The 22553-nt window shown below is 42.2% G+C and overlaps 1 protein-coding gene across 2 annotated transcripts; it reads right to left on the bottom strand.

The window, feature by feature from the left end:
- Positions 1-752: 752 nt before the first annotated feature.
- Positions 753-18792, bottom strand: TMEM248 (transmembrane protein 248). Of its 2 annotated transcripts, none has more exons than XM_090026037.1 (7): positions 18501-18792; positions 10037-10213; positions 8946-9231; positions 7533-7683; positions 5701-5884; positions 5003-5146; positions 753-3631 (listed from the first exon to the last, which is right to left on the bottom strand). In XM_090026037.1, exons 2-7 carry the CDS (start codon positions 10193-10195, stop codon positions 3611-3613), a joined length of 945 nt encoding a protein of 314 aa, XP_089882163.1. In that variant the 5' UTR covers positions 10196-10213; positions 18501-18792; the 3' UTR covers positions 753-3610. The 2 variants fall into 2 exon arrangements, with proteins under 2 accessions (XP_089882163.1, XP_089882160.1); XM_090026034.1 differs by having other exon boundaries at positions 18579-18790.
- Positions 18793-22553: the final 3761 nt, after the last annotated feature.

The raw sequence follows: 22553 nt of genomic DNA, 5'->3' as shown, positions 1-22553 counted from the left end.
TTACATGTGCATCCTACCCAGCTTGTCCACACAGTAACAGAACATAACATTTGCTTCCCTTTTGAACGTGCTCCAAATGTATGTGCGTCTATACCTTATGTGAACCTGGGGAAACATAGGCAAGATTATTTCTGTTCTTGGGAGTTTTTCCTGAACCGTTTCTTACTCTGCAATATAAAGTCATTCTGTTTGGGAATTGAATTCCCTAAAGGACATTAACTCTGCAACACAATAATGGTGCCTTTTGGGACAGAGAGCATGCTGCTCAGATTTTCTTTCAATCTAAATAATGAAAATGATTATTTGATGCACAACAAGGATTAGCAGTCTCAAAAAAAAGTAGCCAAGACTGATTTCTGTTCTTCCCAACACACTTCTTTTGGTTTTTTTTTAAATCTTAGTTCCTCTTATTCCCTTTTTAGTGCAGAAATTTGTACCTTGCTGATGAAGCTTGCTTGATCTATTTGTAACCACATAATCAGATGCAGGATTGCTAATCCCAAGGGCGGATGAGATGGTCTTGAGGGTCACAAGCACTGCATTTTATTACACTGGGCGAGAAAGCAGCTACTATAAAAGAAGTCATCTCAGGTGAAGTGTTTACTGGAGCATATATGCACAAGGCAGAGTTCAAAATTTCAGTCTGCTGCCAAACGAATTCCCTCTTGCACTGCCTAAAAAGATCACTTATGACACCTCTAAAGAGGAGCTGATTAGTAAAGATATAGACACCAAGATATTTTTTTTCTTTTTTTATTATTCTGCAAAGCAATATGCACATCTTACAAACACAAAAATTAATCTAGGAGAGAAATGTAATTTCCAAATCAGCTATTAACCATCATGCAACAAGACAAGTGAAATGTAAAAAACAAAACAAAACAAAAAAACTGAAGAAAAAAAAATAGCCATCTTAACCCTACCTCACCTGCAGAGAAGGGTAAAAAAACAAAAACCACAACAAAAAACACCCCCCCCCAAAAAAAACAAAACAAAACAAAACAAAAAAATCAAGGCTCAGATTTTTCTATGTAATGCCAAAGAAAAATGCAACAGAAATGGCAGGTTTCTATCAAGAAAACACTTACAAATAGAATCAAAACTGATTCAAGTCATAGTTAAAAAGAAAAAGAAAACAAAACAAAACAAAACAAAGGAAAGATCAATATGATCCGAACAACCACTTTAATAAGAAGTTTTTACCCTTCTGTTTGGCTGCATTTAACTTTTGTACATTGTGCCTCAGTACAAGCCATTATTTCTAAGTATTACAGTCTTGGCTTGCTGGGTCTTCCTTCCCCCCTCCCCTCCCTTATACTGCAATACTAGGTACCAAGAGGTAAGGTAAGGCTGAAAAAAAGATACATACCCCCTTAACACTCCTCCCCTTGGATGGGTAGGTCACAGTCAGAGCTTTGATGTTTCTCAATGCAGTTGTTGCTGGGTTTGACTGTAGGTATGTTTTAAAGCAGGCAGATTCTGTAATTACTGAATATAATCTCCATCAAAAATGTGGTTCCCCCAAGAAGTCAAATTGTGCTTTCAAGTTTGGTTATTTCTCTTCAGGGCTTTTAGGGTTTTCACTGCAGTTTGCCAAAATACATCTTGTTTTTAAACACGATAATCAATGTGTGTTGTGGAAGTGTTTGGTTCTCACCAACACTGACCAACGCACTTGCTTTCCTCTCCCCAACTCATCAGTTCTCAATCACTTCTGAGTAGATCTCAAAGATGAGGACAAAGCAAACAGCTAGGAATGCAGAAGTTAGGAGCAGTCTAAATGCTCTTGACTTTAGGCCTTCTAGCTACATTTAAGTTTACTTCTTCGGTTTGGTAACGTTTTACTAGTAAATAGCAGCATAAGCTAAGAATGGAAGCCTTATTTATTGCCTGGACTCCAAACTAAATGGCTGTCTCTAAAGCTCAAATCTTATTGTCTCAGCGGGGGGGGGGAATAAATAAATTGTGAAGTGACCGATACACCGTATAAGCAAGTGAAACGGTGTAAAGGAACCATTTCCCTGAAGAAAAGTCAAATTATTTAAACTTGAAACATTTGGAAAATGCACGCAAATTAGTACAGCTCTCCAAAACAGGAAGGACCTCTCTGTGATGGGCTACAGAACACTCTAGTGCCCTTTTGGATATGGGCTTATTGTTTCACATATCACACACACCGCAGAGCTAAACCTAGCAAAGATAAAAATAGATGCACTTGTTTACAAAGCTATAATGATGGTACCTGACAGGAAAGAGGAAAGATGGCATGAAGGGTTGTTAAGGCAACCAGTGAGATTTTAAAAGCAGTGGTGGAAAGTTCCATAGGAAAACCCCTGACTTGTGAGAATTAGAGAAGTTACTGGTGGATTGCTTGGAGAGAGACTGCAGAAGACCGTAATGGAAAATAAAGGTTCAGAATAAAAAGCACTCCAAGAAATAAGAACTACTTGGATTCCAGAATGGACACAGACCAATGTTGAGTCTATGAGCAAGGTTTCCTTCAGCTTATTCACCACAGGATTAGCCCAGTATTCGTCAGCTTTGCCTCACCCAACAGCATTATATAAGAACTGGACAAAGTGAATAAAACTTTGTCATTTTCAGCTGCCCTCAAGAGACGGATGGATGGGAGGTCCCAAAATGAAGCATTACAATGGTCTTCAAGGTCTTGTGCATTTCTCTTCCCTTTCTTATTTATACTTGTCCCCAGCTGCACGGAGCCCTAACTGATTACTAAAATGCTTTTTTTTTTTTTAAAACTTCACTTTCTGGAGACTGTCTAGAAAGCTTCTGTGCAAAGAAGTTCCTGGTTCAGAGACTGTGCAAAGGAAGCTAAGTGAAATGCTTTCTATACAACCCCTCTGCTAATCAATGCTCTACCATTCAACTGGGCATGTGAAAAATGAAACTGAGCATTTTTCAATTAAAAAAAAATGGGACTTGACTCCATTTTAATTCCTTAGGATGGATAAAAGCACAAATTTGTCCTACCTACTGTTGTATTAAAGTGTGAATATGCATTTCTTTTTCAAAAGATCTAAAACTGTGGATATCTTTCTTACAAGCCAGGCGCAAATGGATAAAAAGAAAAAAAAAAAGATAGAAGCCACACCTACACATTAAACATGTTGTCAATCAGTGGCTTTGGAAATGCAGTATTATATCAAAGGTGCATACTTGTTTCAAACACACTGTACATATCATTGGGCAAAAACAGAGATGATGAGAGGTTGGTTGTTTTTTTTTTTTTTCTTTTTTGAGACATTTGCAAAGGCATCTTACCCTGCCCAGATGCAGCTAGACAAAAATATCTTGCTCTGACTATATGTAGCCATATCACTAAACATATCTACACAAACATTCGGCTATGTCCACAGGTAAAGATTGAAAGATTCTGGCCGCACTACAATGCGGAACAAGTGCATCATCTGACCTGTTCTGAATATACTTCTATAAATATGTACAAATCAATTACAGGCACTTGAAATGTCTTTGGTTGGAATAAACCAACATTGCAAGATAATGTATTCACAGAGTGTTAAGACCCATTCTGGGTTCAGCAGGCAATGATTATGGTTCTCAGTCATTTTCGGTAAAAGGAGACGATGGATTATGCTTCTGACAAAGCAACCTAAAAACAAAACAAAACAGCTGATTACACTCAAACAATCACAGCCAACAATATTTGCACATTACTTATCTCCATGCAACTAGAATATCTGCCACTGCCATCCAGAGAACCCTTATATAACTATAACTTTCTGCGAGGCCCTTGGCAGACATTCAATTAAGGTATGATGGGATCTGATCTGCAATAACAAGAACCACTTACATGTGCATGACAAGAGGCACAACTGTGCAATCGGGGATCAGATCTCAACTGCACCCTCTTACCAGTGCAGGGGAAGGCAGGGATCGTGACAGGTTCCCCCTACACTGGTAATTAACAAGCTGGGCACCGGTGCACCTAGCTCAGAGCACCAGTCAGCTGGACGAGCACGTCCAGCCTTGGGTGTGTTGTTCATCTGATCAGTGCTGGCCATACATTCAATTTATGGCACAAAAAGAGCCAGCCACAAAATTATTACACATTTTGTGACTTATTCTCCATTTAACTGTACCATTAATTGCATCAATGTGTGGCTCGGTTACGAACTAAGACATGACTGATGGGTTAATCATGTCTCAAGTGTAACATCTACCAAAGGCCTTACAAAGTTAAATGTAACCGTATCTAACGCTTTCAGCAAAATGCACCTCTAATCTATAATAATTAAAACAGCCTTACACCAGTAACAAAGCAGTAACATTAATTTCATTTGACATTGATTACACCCAAAAGAACTAGTTCTCGTATAACGAAAATTTCCCATCTTCTTTAGATAAAAGTATTAGGACCATTCCAAGCTGCACATTCAATGTTTTCACTTGAGCTTATAAAAACACCGCAGTTTTGTACATACAGTGTACACAAGTTATACTTAGAGATACCTGAAAAGCCAAATCACTACTGCATTTAGTGAACTTCAGCTAATATTGCACACTCATACAATAAAAGTCTTAAATGTAAGGAGCTACAATCACTGGACAAATACTCATTAAGCAAATGATCACCCTGTGGAAGTACTGAGTTACAGTGCTCCTTGAAAAAAATGGTAATAGGGGCACAAAGAGGTTAAGCAATTTCCTCAAGGTTTGAATGCGGTAGTGGACAGAGGAATCCCCTGTGTAGTCAGCATTAATCAGGGTATTTCATTTATGCTCTGGAAAGATTAAGATAGAAGGTTCCATGACCTCCAGGGTCTGGAAATGAATGCAAAGAACCAGGCAGCTTTTACAGCCTGCATCATGTTATGAGATGCTAGCATCTCCTTGAAAGAGGATCAAGTCAGCATGTCTGGAGTCATGCACCAATAACGTCAAGTCAGTACATATAAAAAGGATGTTTTCTTTCTGCCCTGACAAGAATCAATGTTGTGTGCATTATCATAGCCAGACTTACTTTTTCAGGGCAGAATTCTGTATTGCTTTGCCTTAGTTTGCTTGGTCTACCTTTAATAACTGCATAGCAGAACATTGTAATCACCATCACAAAGAGAAAATAGCTGGTATGCATGAGATGCAAGTTTATTAGAGAGCGATCATCCTGCAAAGAGAAACAGAACAGTTTACTGATTCTGTACACAGAGAAGGTGTTTCACATTCAAGTGGCATCTGAGCAGATAAGTGGAGAATCCACCTCTCCAATCTAGCTTCTTTTCTCTATGCGTAGGATATCCTTCACACTGCCAAAGCACAGCTTAAAGTTTAAGGTAGGAAGCAGCCCCATGTTTCAGCATTGAAGATGGACCCAAATTTTCAATTAGGGTTAAAATATTTGATGTAGATTAGCAACTACTTCAATGCAATTTTACAACTACTTTAATGTAATTTTACTGTTCCTACAGTCGTGCGCACCCTCCCACTAGTAGCACCTTTTAAACAGCCAGATTTGAAAATGCAGGTCTTAGCCAACGAGGCTGAGAGGTAAATATGGGATACACAGAGGGTGCCATGAAATGCAGATGTCTCCGTCAGAGCTCTGGCCAAGCAGTGCCACATCACTCACTAGTTTAGGACCTGAGGAACAGAGTACCTTATCTAATTAACATGATACCAGACAAACATTCGTGAGAGCACAGGAAAGCAGGTGGAACTTACATCTGGAACTATAACAGTTAGCTTGGGATTTAAAGCATGATAGACCTTTCCAATGGCTCCTTTGTAACACCAGAACGGGTTATAATCTTGTGCATATTTTGTATTCGAGTCCCTGGCTGTAGTAAAAATCTTGTACCAGAGTGTAGCATTGCTGTATGTTTCTGGGACACAATGTGGTGGCTGACTGGAAAACAAACAAAAACAGACAAATTGCTATTTTCTGTCTTGTACGGGTAACTTTCAACATATGCTTAGACCCATTCTGCCTTTCAGCTGCATTAATTGTTGCTTTGTTCAGAATCATTCATAGCATAACAGCAAAATATAACCGCTTAAGCAAAGACAAGTTCAGAGCTGGTATCAGCCTACATCTTTCACTGAGAACTGTTCCAGGCGTCAGCCAACAATAATTTATGTGCTAGTTTTTAAACATATCAGTTTCCCTTTTTTATTCTGATACAGCCTGAAGGCAAACCCTATTTGAGTTCTTGTAGCACATGAATACTGTGGTCAGGGTGTACCTTCTTTGGGAGATAACGAATCCTGGTACACGTACAGAAGACCAAGCCTGTCGCCACCAGGGCCTGGGTGATGCGACTCTTTAAGAACCCAGCTCTCAATCCGCTTTTCATTTCTTTTTCTTTTTTGTACACATGGATTTTATCACCACTGTTTATTGAATGAAGGTCTGTGCTACTTGCAGAATGGGTACAGTGCAGACAGCTTCTGTGTAAGGTTCCTCACACAGCTTCCACCCCACCTCTGAAAGTGCCTTTATGTGAGAAAACCTATCACTCGCTGGCATATACGTTTGAGCCTTGTCTCCTCATTGCACGTCAAGAAAGGTGGACCTGTTAGGATACTTGTTTCTGCCATTTGACCATCTTTCTACTGGAGAAAACAGACCACATTTCCACCAGTCACCAGATAGTAATCAAAAATTTTAGTCACTAGTAACCTGGACATTGAACAAACTAGCAATAAGAGATGATGATAATAAAACCTAGTTTTTAACATAGTGGTTTTCACTGATAGATATAAAAGGATCTAATACCCTTAGTTATCCTGCTGGATACATAGCTGTACTCATTGTCCCATCTTAAAAAAAGGTTTTAATAAATGTACCTTCTATTTTCCAGTCTTTATCTATTTCAACTCTCACTGAGGCCTGAAGATCTTACAACCTCCAGTGTCTGCTGTAACCATCAGCTCCTACTGAATCCAGGTAGAGTCATCTCCAAGAAGTCTTAACTATTACAGTATTTCTACACCCATTAGAAGACACCACTGCTCAGTTTTCACTGGTTTTTTGATTACAGAAAAATAAGAGAGTTTTTTGACTGCAAAGAACTCAGAAAGACCAACACAGGTCAGAATGTTTTTGACGCTATAGATTCCCATTTGAAATCTTTTGTGAATCACGTCTGCGCGCACCTGGCAGTGTACCATTGTGTGGTACCCTTGAGAGGATCTCAGGGTGCACAGCATCCTGGCTGAGAATCAACAGGTTAGTATCTCTAGGAACATTTAAGCACTGGATCAGATTGCCTAGAGAGGGGTAGAACTTCCATCATGGGACATTTTTGAGAGCAGGTTTAGAAATACATTAGTCTGGAACAGCTTAGGCAGGGATAATTCTGCCTCGAGCAGTGGGTTGACTTCCTGAGGTCCCTGCCAGCCCTGTTCTCCTGTGATCCTAGCAAAGGAAAAGGGATCACCTTACTTTCACAGTCACCGTTGGTACTCATGGGCACACTGAAGAAAAGCATCCAAGTCATTAAACAGAAGCTGCTTATGTACTGCTAAGAACAACAGTTTAGAGATTCACTTACACTGTGACAGGAAACACATTGCTGGCTGCTGTGACAGTCATACAGGTTGTGAATACCACCTGCTCACAGTGCCCATGGAGAACACAGTCGTCTGAATTCCAAGCAGCAGGCAGGGTGAATGTAATGTTTATCTCCTCGTGGGATTCTCTGCCTTTTAGAATAAGAAAAGTGGTTTTTGTGCTGACAGTGGAAACACAGTGGCAAGTACGAGGATGAAGAGGGCACACAGCTGGGCCCAAACCCAGCATTTTGGCATGGTGGTGGCATTTTGGGGCCATCATTCAGAGGGAGCAGGAGTAAACTGAAAACAGCTCCCATTTCTGCTGAACACCCTCCCCCCTGCAACCACACCCTTATTCGACACAATTACACCTGCATCTGCTATTACCACAATTGTATCTTTAAGGCTTTGATTTTGGAAAGTTCCTTCCTACAAATACCAAAAGGCTAGGCTTGTTCATCCCCAAACCTGGACTTATCACCTGCTTTTCCTAGAGTTCCATTTTTACTTTGAAAAATTCCATACAAGACATATAACCACCCAAAGACAAGTGCCTTCACATGCTCAGCAATGCCAGCTGGCAGAGCCCAGAGATCACCACTGGGGTCTCCAAGAGGTGATACAGTTTGGTTCACAGGGATGAATCTGTAACTAACACACAGTTTAAATTCAGGTGGCCTGAATCAAAACTGTATTATGTAGCTTGGGAAAGAGTTAAAGAGAGATACTTACCATCAGCAATAAAGATTTTCAGCTGCAGCATGTTTGCTACAGGATCTCTTAGATACAAGCATCTTAATTTCACAACACCATTATAAAACCCCATTAAATACCTGCAGGGGCTGACCATAAGAAGGTGTTATTTACCATTTCTAGTAAATCCCTACAAATGGATCTGTCTAATTGGCCTCACTGAAAAGTTTAACAATCATTACTTGCTGCTTTTCAATTGCTCAACTTCAGTCCCTAGGAAGTTTGTGTTATATTTTGTTTAAAGCACAAACACAGCCTTTCTAGTTTGTGTACAGCTGGCACTAAATCTGACTGGGGAGCAATCTCCAGAGCTTCAGTGTATACCAGAGCAGGGACTGCTAAGGGAGCACGTAGCAGCTTCTTTCAGAGAATTCTGCCGTTTTAAAAAGTCTCTCCAGTAAATATTTTACACTGCAAAGCATCATCTTGTTAATCAGCAGGCCTACATGACCCCTACCATTCTGAACCTAAGGGAAAATAAAATAAATTTATCAAAATCAACCATGTAGGTTCCCCTGCTACATGACGACAACATTGGCAAGGCAGATAAATTCTAGGAAAAAGATCCATCTCCTCATAAAAAAACTGGATGAATATTATACTGTTTTCTAGCATTTCTAAGATTATAAACACAGTTCAAATATTTACATTTTGCATACCTGAAAGTCCAATTTGGTGCCCAAAAATTGTGGAGCTTAAATGTGTGACATTACGGGAATACCCGCCAAATGGTTTGAGTGGGTCCAGTGTCAGAGTGATTGTAACAGAGATGTTTATTGGGCCAGAGTCCTCAAGAGTCTGTGGTGACTGCGTAGAGGATCTGGCTTGTCCACTAGTCACTGTACTTTCTGGAGTTGTAGTGTCGTTGATGAGATGCTTTAAGGTTTCATTTTCTGATATACAGAAGTCCAAATCATTAAACCTCAGGAGGAATGTATTCCAGTCCTTAAAGAAGCAAGATTTCTATTAGATTAGTGAGGTTAGATGAGGCTAGCAAGAGTTTTAAATCTACATATCACTGAAATACAAATTCAGTCCAGCCCCAACATCAGTGAATAGAAACACGCTCACTGAAATCTCAACAAGACATACCTAGCATTATTTATTAAAATCAAAAGCTCATTCCGATTCCCATCACACTCCAACTAACTGACTCTCCATAGAAAGAGACATACCTAGCTTTATTTGTTAAATCAAAAGCAATTCTGATTCCTATCACACACCAACTGACTGTCTCTCTATTTTCAAAGCTGTAGGAAGTCCAGTATAACTACTGTACATATACAGCTGAAGTAATGTTGGTATATTCAACACTGACTTATTCTACCCAAGAACTCTATTCTGTTCCACAGAGGATACAAGGAATTGCCATTTAAGCCTCTCTCATGTCCATAATCCCAATTGTGGAAGAATTTTGTAAGTTAACTTGCACCAGAAACAAGAGCAGCTCCATGAACATACTGTTTCTCAGAACATAATAAAAAAAGATAAACTCCATTACTAGAATTAATGTAGCCTCCTAAAGGCCACTATCCATCTCTTTATCAAATTAATTAAAAATGAAGACTATTCTTTATAAAAAGGAAGCACCCACTTACAGGCTGGAGATAAACAAAACAGTGATGTAAACTGAGATATTCTGGGTATTTACTTTCAGAAAAACAGGTTAATTCAGTTTGTTAAGGCAGCGTATGCCAACACTAAACCCAAGAACTGTGTACGTTGCATACACAGGCTGTTCATACTATACCTCTGTCATCTCTGGAGACTTGATCTCTTTGATTTTAAAGAAGTAACCCAGCGTCAGAAAAGCTATTGCCATGGCGCTTACGCTGATCATGAAGACCACAAGAGGAGGTCGACTACTGATATAAACCTTCAGGTTCTCCAAAGGGTTTATGCAGAACATTATTCTGATTAGATCCGCCTGAAAGTAAAGAAAAGTAAAACCAAGTGACATGGGGAAGAAATATCTCTTAGTGTCAGCCAATTAACAGAAAAATGCAGTCACGCTCACTGAAATAAGACCCAGTTAAACAGCCATAAAGTATGATCTGTGTTGGACTGTTCTGCTTGGAAAACATAAAAATAAGTCTTTAAAAAAAAAAAGAGGAGAGAGAAAGCAAAGCTTTAAGAAGTGCCACTCTCCCAAACAATACAACTTCTAAGCAAAAAAAAGAACTGAAAGAACACCACCACCACTTGCAACAGAATCAGTACTTCTAACACAAGCTTTCTATCACTGCCAGCTAACGGGAACCTGTTGTTCATATAGCTCGTTTCATTTGCTTTCTTTCTCAGCTCTTGTTAGGAGAAGGCCTGTGCAACTACTTTTGGATCCCATTCACATGTACTTGAATTAGTAAAATTACTACATAAATCCGATTTTAATGAAGCCTGCAGAGCAGGGTCTGCAAATTCTCAGTTGAAGCCCTGTACTTCCATGCTGGAGGCCAAAATCTATTTAAAAAAAAAAAAAAAGCATTAAACACCTGTCTCTGTCATGTGTGAAACCGATGATGGCACTGTGCAGTGACACCAAACAAATGTCACTTCTAAAATGCTACTGTACTCTGAAAAGTGACAAGGTGAAATGCCTCGTGAAGGCATGAAATACTTGCATCTTGGTTAAGTGCAGCCCAAATCTGATGAGTTCATAAAGAAGACGGACAGAATTTTTCCACCATTAAGACCTGTAAACTTGGATCTGAGTTGGGATGGAGCATTTCAGGCTCACACATGAAAGATTTCGTAAATGAAACCCCTAACAATTCTATTACTGAGTGAGCAAGAAGAGAATCCAACTGGCTCCTTTCTGTTGGTTCTGCAGGATCAACAGAAATATAAACTTACTCAAGTCAATACATAAAGATGGGACTTACACAGAGCATGGCTATTGAGTAAGAACTTTTTGGACCGGAGCTGCCATTTAATCCTATTGATTCCTCATTTCTTTTGAATGAGCTAATCTTTCCAGCATGCCAGCGAAGGGAACAAAGTTCTTTTGGAGTTCACTCATCTCCACCCACAAAGAAAACAAACAACCAAGTGTTAAAGCGCAGCTCTGAGGCATCCACTCCAGAAGCTGCGCAAGCGGGGAACAGAAAGCAAATAAAGAGAAACGGGTTTGCTTGATCTGTAGTCCTGTGAAAAGGTCTTTTAATCTCTGCAGCATCCAGAAGGACAGGACAATTATGCTGTATATGCAAGCTCTGAAAGACACAGAAAAGTTGCTAGACAAGCAGCTCATGAGCATGGCATTGGTAAGGTTAATCCCCAGCTCTCAAAGGCTGGGCTGAAAATGATTCCTTGATCAGTCTCATGAAGTCAGGGATTCTGCTCTCTGCACGTGTACACCTTACGGTTTCTCATTATAAGCACGTAGTCGATGCGACCCATACACTGCAGGAGGCCTGCAGCCTCTCTTTTTCCTCCCATGTATTCCTAATATTTTACTGACAAGGAAGTTTCAGTCCCTCTTTTCTAGGAAGAAAAAAATTACATTGATTTAGGGGAGGGAAAGGTTAGTTCAGTAAAGAGAAGGTTGAATTCCTGTGGCTACAGCACAGCACAGCCTTACACATGCAGCTTCACCCCTACAACCTCCTCGTTAAAAAAAGGAGTTATTTCACAACACAGAGCTCAGTCTCGCTCCAGTGATTTCCAAGTACTTTCCAAAGACCAGGAACGCCAGGCACTGCGTCAGCATGAATCGCTGACAGCACTATAAGCATCCAACTCTAAAAATACTTAAGAGCATGGGAGTGTGGGATAGCAAAGGGCTGTAGAAGAGCAAGCGGGAAAAGAAGGTTAAGTGGACAGACATTAAAACACATCCCACCAGAGTGCACAAACAAAGAAAAGCTTTGCTGCTAGCTTGGTAAGAGGCAGGCACAAGAGGAGAATTGCCTCAGGTAACAAAATAAAGCAGCAATGGCCCTTACTCCTAAAGCTCTGTCTCCCATCTCGCTGTTGGCAGGATGTGATGCCACTTGAGGAAATGTCTGAAGTGTTCACCCTGCTTAAAAATCCTGAATGTTCAGTTTAGGAACAGCAGAGACGCATGTCAACATGGAAACAGATCAAACAAAAAACCCACAAGCCAAGCTAGTTCAGCAAGTGGTCCCTTCTGAATTTCCTTTTTGAAAAACTAACACAGATGCAAGGTTTATTACAGCATTTAATCAAAGCAGGATGTCACCCAACAGCAAAGACAGCACTGCAGTTCCTAGTAAAATTAAGGGACTGCCAGCAATTTCATTAGAAGTCCTGTTCCCCAAGGGGTTTTACTCAGCCACAAAGACTGACGCGCTGAAAGCTACAATACCAAAAAAAAAAAAAAAATGCATTAGGTCAATTCTTTGTGTTACAGGAGCACCAGCTTTCAAGCACTTGTGGCTTAATATTCACATAAAACTGAATGGCTTTAAATGCAATCAGAAAGTGTTGCTCCCTGCAATTTTCAAAGGCTAGCAGGGCCCTTTGAGCATCTGGAAGGGTGTGTGGGACACACACATACACCTTAGGTTTTTAACATCACTGGAACTCAGTGCTCCCAGATTCCTTCCTACGCAGATCAGTGCTGGAATAGGAACGTGCCTGGAAGACAGCACTCAAGTACAACTCCGTTTTAAAGAATATCTAAACACTTCTGTCAGCCTCACACCAATATATTTGGAGGTGAGGGGGCACCACCTTTGTGGGACTGCTGCTTTGTAGCACAAAACCTGTGGCCACTATCAGCACAGCAGGAGCTGGGCACGGACATGGCCTGCTGCATCTCTGTAGTTTATAGAGATTTCGGCAACGCTATTAGGGTCTTTGAGCAGTCCAGGCAAGCCTGGCTGGGTTCTAGTAAGGTCTGGTTGGAAGCTGCCATCAGCCCCCCATTTGGAGAGCAGCTCCAGTTCCTTTTTTATAACTGCTCCAGGCTCTCTGTGCAATTTTATGAGCTTCACTTAACTTTCTTGTACCTGTTTTATATAGTTACGCTGATGGACAGACATTAGGAATGTTTCTGCAAATATCTGCATAGTGCACTGACTTCCTCAGAGGAAGGGCAACGAACCATCAGGTATCATTCTTTAATTATGCAAAGTATAGAAGAGACTCAAACACTGGCGCTGTGTGCAACCCTCCACTTGTCCCCTCAACACCAGGCCTCGCAAACACTTAACCCATACTAATACAGCCCATACTAATCTCAAGGCCGAAAGAGTATGCAAAAAACAAAAAACCAAAAAATCCAAAGGGCCTTGCTTTTGACAGAAATTCCAAGAAAAACAGCAATGTTATATCTGAGTTAAGGTTGAGGGCATGTGTCAGTAACTACAGGAAAAAAAAAAAACACACTGCGGGGAAGGCATAGCTCTCCTTGCACTAGACATTACAAGGCCAGGAGATATAGAGCTGAGGCTACAGTTTAAAAAAACAAAACCACCAAAAACAAGAGACACTGGTAAGGGTAAAACCAGAATCTGAAGCAAGCAGAGCATCAGTAACTATCTTGGAAGGCAAGAAGACCAGGAAACAGTCACCTGTTCCCTGGTTGCAACACGTTCTTGGCACTGGTAGAACACCAAATACAGCAAGCTCAAGGGAGCACAGTTTTCAATCCTCATGAATAAATATATGAAAACAGTTATGAAGGTAGAACACTTGAAATGAGTCTTTCAAGAGGACCTGGCAAATAAGGGGAACTTGATGTTTCCTCCAAAAACACAAAATGCTAATAAATAAAGGTAAACGTTAATAAATTTCCACTTCTTGGCCTTAACATCCAAGCAGCTACATTCACAACCCCAAACCAGCATATCACATCGAAGTAGCTACCAAGATTAGAATGCCAAATCGCTAGGGAGAAAAGCAAAATATAAATTTTAAACATGGAGGCCTGTCAAGGTGTTCTGTAATTTTAAAATGCGTCCCACCAGTTATAAGCTTCTCCTAGAAAACTAGAAAATGAAAAGCCACTTCTTTACAAGCATCATTTTCCTCTTTTGCTGTGCATAAAAACTATCAGTCTAGATATGAAAGATTAAGATATTCTGAAATATTTGAAGGAGAAAATAGCTATGAGAGCACTGTGACCAGGTCAGTCCAGTTCTGATCTACCTGCTTGTCAGTGGCCCTTTAAGACTTTACACCTTTACATCTGAACTACTTACTACCTCTAAAAAGCCTGTTACCTTAGCTGTACAGTGATGCTGAGGTTTACCAGAAGTGCAGATTTCAAATATGTCCCACGGCTAATAATCCAATGGCATTTAGGAAAGCGGTCACAGTTGCATGAAAATAATGTTGTGTGACAACTGAATTGCGACTCTCCTAACAAACCAGCCGTAAGTAACAACAACACAAAAGCAAAGCACAGTGTTGATCTCAAAACCTTCACAATCAAAAACAGGAAACATTAGTAGATTGAAAAAAAAAAAAAAGTCCCAACCCACTGGTCTAATAAATTAAGTGAGATTTTATTTTCTTCAAGGCATGACTCAAGGGTAGAACATCAAAATTGCTAAAATTAAACCTGCAAAAGATCAACAGCTAACACTGCCTGTTGTAATTCTCCTGAAGAATTTAGCAGCTTCTAAAGCATAAAACAGTCCCCCTCCAGGTTACAATCAAGACTGAATAAAAATATTTTTAACTGTTACCTAGAGGCAGATTGCTGAGCAAAATAAACTCATTTTCCCCCAAAATCTGAAACAGGACAGAAAGCCCCAGAGTCCCCAAAACTTTAACTTACAAGACACAAACCAAAGAAAAGCACAAGTCTCCAGACATGCACAGGCTTCCCTTTTATAAAATAATGGGATTTTTATTAGTGGAGTCAGAATTTCTAACTTTTGAAATAGATTTCTTTCAGCGATAGAAGTAGCTTATTAATCAACATTTTCTGTTCTAATGGGAATTTCAAAACAACTTGCTACCACACTAAGAAATCTGGAATTGGGAAAAAAGGACATGTTTCTACCATGTTTTCCATCCTTCTACCACTGATCACCATGGGGCAAAACCAAGAACTTCAGAGTTTGCTTTAGCATATCCTTGAGGAATCAAAATGCCCCCGAAAGGTGAAAATAAACAGCCTACAACTTGTATCAGTAACAGAGAGCAGAGCTGCTTTCTACAGACATGCTCAGAGCCTGACCCCAAACCTCTGGATTTAACGTTCAGCGCAGATTTCCCAGTTAACCTCCCACTCCTGCCCCTATGTGCCTCCGAAGTAAAGGTGAGATTAAGAATCAAGAAAAAACATGCATCTGCCTTCTTTAACAAAAAACCCTGAATTCCCAATACCCAACTAAGATTCTTATATCACTACAACCTAATGTAAGGCAAAAATACAGATTCACCAGCTTATAGTGCACCTAAGCAATCAAGGATGATGTTCAGATGTACATTTAATCCAAGGCCCTTCCAGATTGTTTTCATATCTCTTTGCTCTCATGAATCACAGCCTCTCTCAATTAAAATTAAAGTTAGTAGGCCGTTAGAAAATTAGCAGTTTGATCATGAATTTCCAAAATGATCCCCCACAGCTAAATAAACTCAACTGGCTTTCATACAGGTCCATTTAGGGTGCTCTGCATATAACCTTGTTAGGAATAATCACAGTTGCAAGCCTGCTATCAAACCCATGAACACAGACTTTATATATAGACTAAAAAAGGCACAGAAATAAGAGAACAGGTTAATGCAGGTTAGTTAAAGGAAGGTACATGAGCAGCATTCATCTTGATTCTCATACCTATAAAAAGTAGAGAGAGAGGTAAAGTGACTTGTTCACAGCTACAATGAGGTTTAGGGTCAGACTAGAGATTAAAACAAGAGCATTAACATTCCTGACCCCTAGCTCAATAATCCAACAAATAAAACACAGCTCTCTGAAGACCAGCGAGTTCAAATGGTTTTCAGAGATAATTAGGACAGAAATTAAAAAAAAAAAATCAAGCAAACAAACTGAATTAAAAACAGAAAGGAGAAACTAGTGTGTCTCTAAGCAAGACAACCACGTGTAAGGAAATTCCAAACATATAGCATCCTTCTCAACTACAGTGTGCTGGAGTCCAACATCTTGCACTTAACACAATCCATAATCACCTGAGAACTGCAGTCAGCAGAGCATTGTATTATGTAAAAAAAAAATCTTCGTAAAATAAGAGACTGAAGTAACATTTATGGAAAAATTTTGCTAAGTGCAAACAAGTTCTTGCTATTAAAATGACTTGAAGGAAATCAGTGCATCTGAAGATTTAGGAAAAGGGGATGGGGAGGAAGCTTTGAACCAAGGGAAATGAAAGTGCCCCAGGAAACCTTCCCAAAGTAACTCAGTGGACACAAGCTTCTGAGTTTAACAGGGAATAAATATGGTTTAAAAACACCCAGCTGTACAAATCTATCTATCTAGCGACAGACAGACAGATACACACCCACGCTTGAAAATCCGGAAATTCTCTCCCAGCAGAGTTTTAAGTTGTTGCAGTTTCTGCACTATGACTGACAAAAAAAGGCAAGCCTGCATGTAGGACTGACTTTTATGCCTCCAATGTTGTTGCTTACAACAACCCTGGGTTAAAAGTTGCTTGGTTAAATACCAATTACCGTAAGCAGGAAGTGTCACGATACTGGAGCAGGATGATTTTACAGTTTGGAAAAAAAAAAAATGTTTTCCCTGATTGTTCATTAACAGGACAGTATAGAAATGAGAAGCCAAAGAATAAGTTAGTTTAAAAAAAAATGGAGCCAGTGTTATACAACCTGTGTGTTTCCTACCAAGAAACAGACATTCTTCGGACCATATGCTGAGAACTGTACAAATTCCACATGCCTTAAATTTTTGGGAAAGCTTCCTAAAAAGCATTGAAAAAAAGAAAAAAAAAAAAGAAAAAGCATTTCACACAGCTCAGTAACCAAAAGCCTTTTCAAATGACTGGTTTAAGGAGGTTCAGATGCAAATACTGGTTTCATTAAAGGCTACACATTAAAAAGTACACAGACTCAAATCAGCAAAAAAAAAAAAAAAGAGTTAGCAGAAGGCTCCTCTCCTGTAGGCTTTAGTTTTCTAATGAGAACTTCTGCGAGACTGAGAGACCCAAGCACAACTTGAATCACAACAGACAGCGACTGGCAGATCAAAGAAATGGCAGCTTTACCCGACGTGACAGAACAGGCAGAACAGCACTGTGGAGCCAGCCAAAGAAACAGGCTGGACGGTGCAGCCCACAACCCCAAAATGGACCGAGATGAGCGGCTCAGCAGCTGAAACTCAAAGTTAAGGATGACAGCCTAGAAGATGTACAAAAAAATCCTAGAACTCTTGGTTCCAAAGTGATACATTTTATTAGACCGACTGGGAAATCGCAAGAAAACTGTGCTTTTCCACCAGCTGTTGGGATCAAAGCCCCTTTGCCAGGCTCTGGGAAAAGAATAGATGGCACAGGATGGGGAAAAGTCCCCATAAGTAGGAAATAAACGGCATTTTTGCCCGAGGGAGCCAAAGACGCAAGGCTGTCTTCCTTTGGGTCCATGAGAGCATCCCAACAGCTTGTAGAAAAGGACGCTTTTCTTGTGATTTCCCAGTTGGTCTCATTCTGGAACCAAGAGTTCGAGTTTTTCGCACGTCTTCTCGTCTCAGACCCACACAGCGACCCTAGGACACCCCTGAAAATAATGCTGTGACACAACTGAATTGAGCCTCTTCTAACAAACCACCCCTAAGTCACAACAACGCAAAAGCACAGCGTCCATGGGCGAAGCGTCCCGCGGGCTTCACCTGAAGATCGAGGCAACTGCTGCCGTTTCAAGCGGTTAATCCTCAAGTCCCGCAGGCCAGCCAGTGCTGCCGCTGAACGAGGGCTAGCCACGCGAGTCTGAGGGAAGCGGCGAGGAGCCCACGGCTGCACGAGCTCGCCGGACCCCGAGGTCCCGCTCGCCGCTCAAGGCCGACCCTTCCCAAACATGACCCGCCGGCTCTCGCAAGGCCAGACTGAGCAGAGCAGGCGCCCCGGGAGCTTCGCCCCACGCGCTTTCCCAACTCCCCCGCCCTTCTGAGTGCCAGCAAGCAAGAGCCCCAATGCCTTTTTAACAAGAAAAACCACAACACGCCGTTCCCATCGGGGCGGGCAGCTCTGCTCCTGGCAGCGATGCCACCCGCCCAAGGCACACAGGCCGGGGAGGAGAACGAGATCCGTATGCTCCCACATCCATACCTGGCACCTGGCGCGGAGGGGGAGGGGGAAGGGCCGGGTGTGCCCCCCCCAATGGAGGGAGCCGCCTCGGGTGCTTACCGGGCGCGGGCGCGGCCCGGCCGGGCTCAGAGGCGGCGGGGGGGCCGGGGCCGGCTCTGCACCATGCTCCCGCCCGGGACCAGGCCGCTCGCAGCGCCGCCGCCTCAGCCGCGCCCGCCGCCGCTTCCGGGGACGCAGCCGTCACCTCTGACCCAGCCCCGCTGACAGGCAGACAGACGGACGGCGGCGCGGGGGGGACAAACTTCCCCAGCGGCCCGCAACGCGGACCCCGCCCCGCCCTCTGTGGCGTCACAGGCGGGGGCGGGGCCGCCGGACGCTGCAGCCGGGCCGGCGCACGGGGGTTCGGGCGGCGGGTCCGGGGCGCGGCGGGCTCGGGGGGACCCCCAAAACGTTGCAACCATTTTTTTTTTTGGTGGGGTAGGTTGCAAGGGGGGGGGGCTCTGCTTGCATTTTGACTCTCGGCGGTTTATCTGTTTAAGAGCATTAAAGAGAGCCGCAAGACATCTGTAGGGCATCACCATTAAGTCTCTTCATGACTCTGGCAGGGATCCAGCAACCCTAAGGCCACAGCTGCCCGGGCCCTGCAGCCCCTGCCCGGTGCAGGTGCCCCCGGGTGGGACCTTGCCTGCTCCGGGCATCTCCCGCGGGTCACGCAGCACACCTGGGAGTGGGGAAAAGGGCCCGTCTCCCACCTAGGGTGGACATCGTAGAGGACGGTGCGGTTGTCCTCGATCGATACGAAACCAGATGCCTTTATGTCCTCTATTTGTCCCTCGAAGAGGAAAAGATCTCAACCCACGCCTTTACGTCCTCTATTTCCTCTTGAAGCCAGGAGGTGAAGGCACCGGGTTTCATCTCAGTAGAGGACAGAGTAGCAGAAAACCAGAATGACGGCCGCCCTATTCTTGCCCAGCTTCGTCCCAGCACCACCGTTGGGCCAAGGAAAGAGATGGCTCTAAGAAACCCCTGCATCCTTCCTGCACCATCACTCATGTTAAAGATAATGCACAGCCCCCTTCCTGCTCTGCCTAAAGACCATTCCTGCAACTGCCCAAGGGAGGAGATGCTGGCCTAACGCGGGGTGGGTTTGTATCACAATAAAGCCCTTGTGTTCCATTAGGCTTTGGATTAAATCCAGCTCTGGCGTAGGAGCGGGCAACTTTCCAAAGCGAGCAGAGTCCGTGTGCCAAACCCAGACTTGGCTCATTTGTTGCTGGAAGGGGAATGACGCTCTAGGTAAAATCAATCGCACGAGGCTTGGTTTCAGAAACCTCAGGCGAGTTGATGCATGTAAGAGACAAAGTGAACAAAGTCATCCTCTTGGGAAAACTTTGGCAACACTCAAGTTGTTATCTCACCCGCCTCAGCCAAGGCAGAAACGCAGCCCCTAGCAAACTTTCCAGTCACCTGCAGGGTGCGTTGGCCAATTAGGTTTATTCACAAATTGTTGCTTCCTGCCTTCAAATCATTACAGTGTCAGAGGATTAATTCGTTTGGCAGGTTTCGCAGTTGGAGCTAGCCAACCCAAGAACAAAGCTCAAATCAGGCTAGACAACAACCTAATTCCTGTGCTGACCTCCAGGAAGTTTTGGGCTTTATTGTACCACTTTCTTTCAGAGTTAATTCTCTCCACCATAGCGCTTCAGAAATGAAGTCCCTATGGCCAGCCACCAAGCGTGAGCAAAGAGAATGGGCACATTGGTACCCCACCTCCCAGGCCAGCCTCCTTTGCTTCTCAAGAAGCAGCTCCCTATGGAAACCCTCATTCCCGTAGTATCCAAGTACCAGATACATAGGCTAGGAATTGATCCCTGGACCGGTCATGCCTTACATCTTCACCCCCACCTAGATGTAGCCAACGCTTGAATAACTACTTCGGTCTCAAAGAGCAGTTCAAGCCTCTCCTTCATCAGCAACATTGAGGATCTCAGTCTAGACCAGTGCTTTTCAGCCATTTTTCAATTACCGACCCATAAAAACATTTAAAATGGAGGTGCAGACCACTCTAAATCCTAAGTGTGGCTATTCACATACTTTTAATTCATCAGTCATCTTTGGCAGATGCCTTAGACGCAGTCTGCAACACCCCCACGGGTCTGCGGACCACAGGTTGAAAACCACCGCTTTAGGCAGGCTCTTGTTTTAATCGTGCTATCAAACACACCTTGTTCTGAGCAGGGTTAGCACTGCTCAAAAACAGCAGCAGATGACAAACCTCTGTTACAGCGGGGCTCTCCGTGTTGCTCACACCTGTGTCTGCAAATTAATGTGTGCAAGACTGCAAAAACTGTTCCTTCAAACCCACCTGAAAACTCTCCACAGCAGTTCAGTATTGTACTGTGAGGTCACAGAATGGCCGTGTCATCTAACACCCCTAAACACAGGTGGTGCTAGTACACATCAGTGATTCAGTTGAGATTTTTATCCTTCCCGAGGTGGTCAGAAATTAGGCCGATGCATTATCACAATACGGAGTGCAGCTATGCCATGCTTTTTCTGGCCAATTAAGGAATAAAGCTGATTTTCCAACAAAGAAATCCTACAGGTTCCTATACCAGAAGGCCAGAGACAGCAAATGGGACAAGTAGAGGGTGCCAAAAGTAAAAAGAGGCCAAAAGAAATGCATGTCATATGGGTATCAGAACATTTTCCTTCTAGATGGCTAATTTATTATGGAAGGGTCATGACTCGGCTCCATCTATTGAAGGAAGAGATCCACGTTTCCATCTTCCTCTAATGACTAGCACCACCTTTGCATATTAGAATCTAAGGCTCCTTTCAGGTGCATCACCAACCTTCATCCGAGCTGCACAGCCACGAGGTAAGAACATATGCTAAAGGATTATTTGTGAATATCAACAATAGTTGGGCAGAATCACCGACCAACACATTTAAACAGCAAGATTCAGTTATAGTTAACGCAGTGATTAGGTGAAACCAGTGTTTTTTTCCATAGCTTGACCAGTTCTTATTGTGAAATATTTTCCCTGATATTAAGATGACTTTTCTGATTAACAGAGATTTTCTGACGTTAAAATGGTCCGAGAAAAACCTCTAACTACATTTTATTGCAACAGGGGGAAGAGGAGGAGCCTGTTTTCCCTGCATTTCAGAGAATTATTTTGAACTGATCAGAGAATAAAATATTTTCATTACCAAGTACTTGCTCCCATATACTACTCAAACTGTGGGGACTTGTTATTTCACCAGTAAAGTAATTCCTGCAATACCCAAACTGGGCCAATATTAAAATACATATAACCTCCCCCCCGGTTACTTTCTCTTCTGATTTCCACTGTATCATGTCCCTTTCATGTCTGTCTCACTACTATCACTGGGACAGGAATTACTGTTATTATTTATCTGGAACACCGCAAAGCACACTTACTGGCACTGTATTTGCCAACTTAACTAGCTTACATTTACATTAGACAAACTTATTTTACTGTATGTCTGTGGGAAAGGAAACTAAGACATTTGCTTTTAAAGTTTGTTTACGCGTTATTAGGCAGCCCCGTTTCCCAAGCACCGGATCAGACCCCAAATTCCCATACAAGACTGGAATTGTACCAACGGTTCCAACACTAGTTTCAGCTGTGGCTGTGGGTAAGTCATAACCTTTCCACCTGGTTTCCAGTTTGTAAAGTGGGAATGGTGCTAATTATCTGCCTCATGGAAGATCTGAGGATTAATGTCTCTGCAGGTACGCTGGTGATCTGATAACAAGCAAGCAAGCAAGCAAACAATGAAATAACTTAGCTATAAACAGACTGAAGAATAGCTATTTGCTATTTTTGAGTACTTCACACATGGTCTCCTTGTAAGAGCAAAAACAGTTCAGATAGTTGAGGCCTTCAGACTTTCAATTAGACAGTGTTCTGACAACAAATACAGTACTTGAAAGGCTTAGATTTCTCCCCCTCTACAAATATGAAGAAAAATATAAATACAATGTATATTAAACCCTAAATCAACATTACAGTAAAAGCCAAGAGGAATTTTTGAAGAAGTCAT

The sequence above is a fragment of the Crocodylus siamensis genome, chromosome 13, assembly GCF_052110815.1.
Source record: "Crocodylus siamensis isolate JL-2025a chromosome 13, ASM5211081v1, whole genome shotgun sequence".
Classification (NCBI taxonomy): domain Eukaryota; kingdom Metazoa; phylum Chordata; order Crocodylia; family Crocodylidae; genus Crocodylus; species Crocodylus siamensis.
This window is presented reverse-complemented; position numbering and strand designations above follow the sequence as displayed.

Excerpts from the sequence above, each read along its gene's own strand:
- TMEM248 (XM_090026037.1), bottom strand. The coding sequence starts at position 10,195 with ATGTTCTGCATAAACCCTTTGGAGAACCTGAAGGTTTATATCAGTAGT. Across the intron at positions 9,232-10,036 it reads AGTCTCCAGAGATGACAGAG|GACTGGAATACATTCCTCCT; the intron begins GTATAGTATGAA and ends TGCTTCTTTAAG. Across the intron at positions 3,632-5,002 it reads CAGAATTCTGCCCTGAAAAA|GTTGCTTTGTCAGAAGCATA; the intron begins GTAAGTCTGGCT and ends TTTTGTTTTTAG.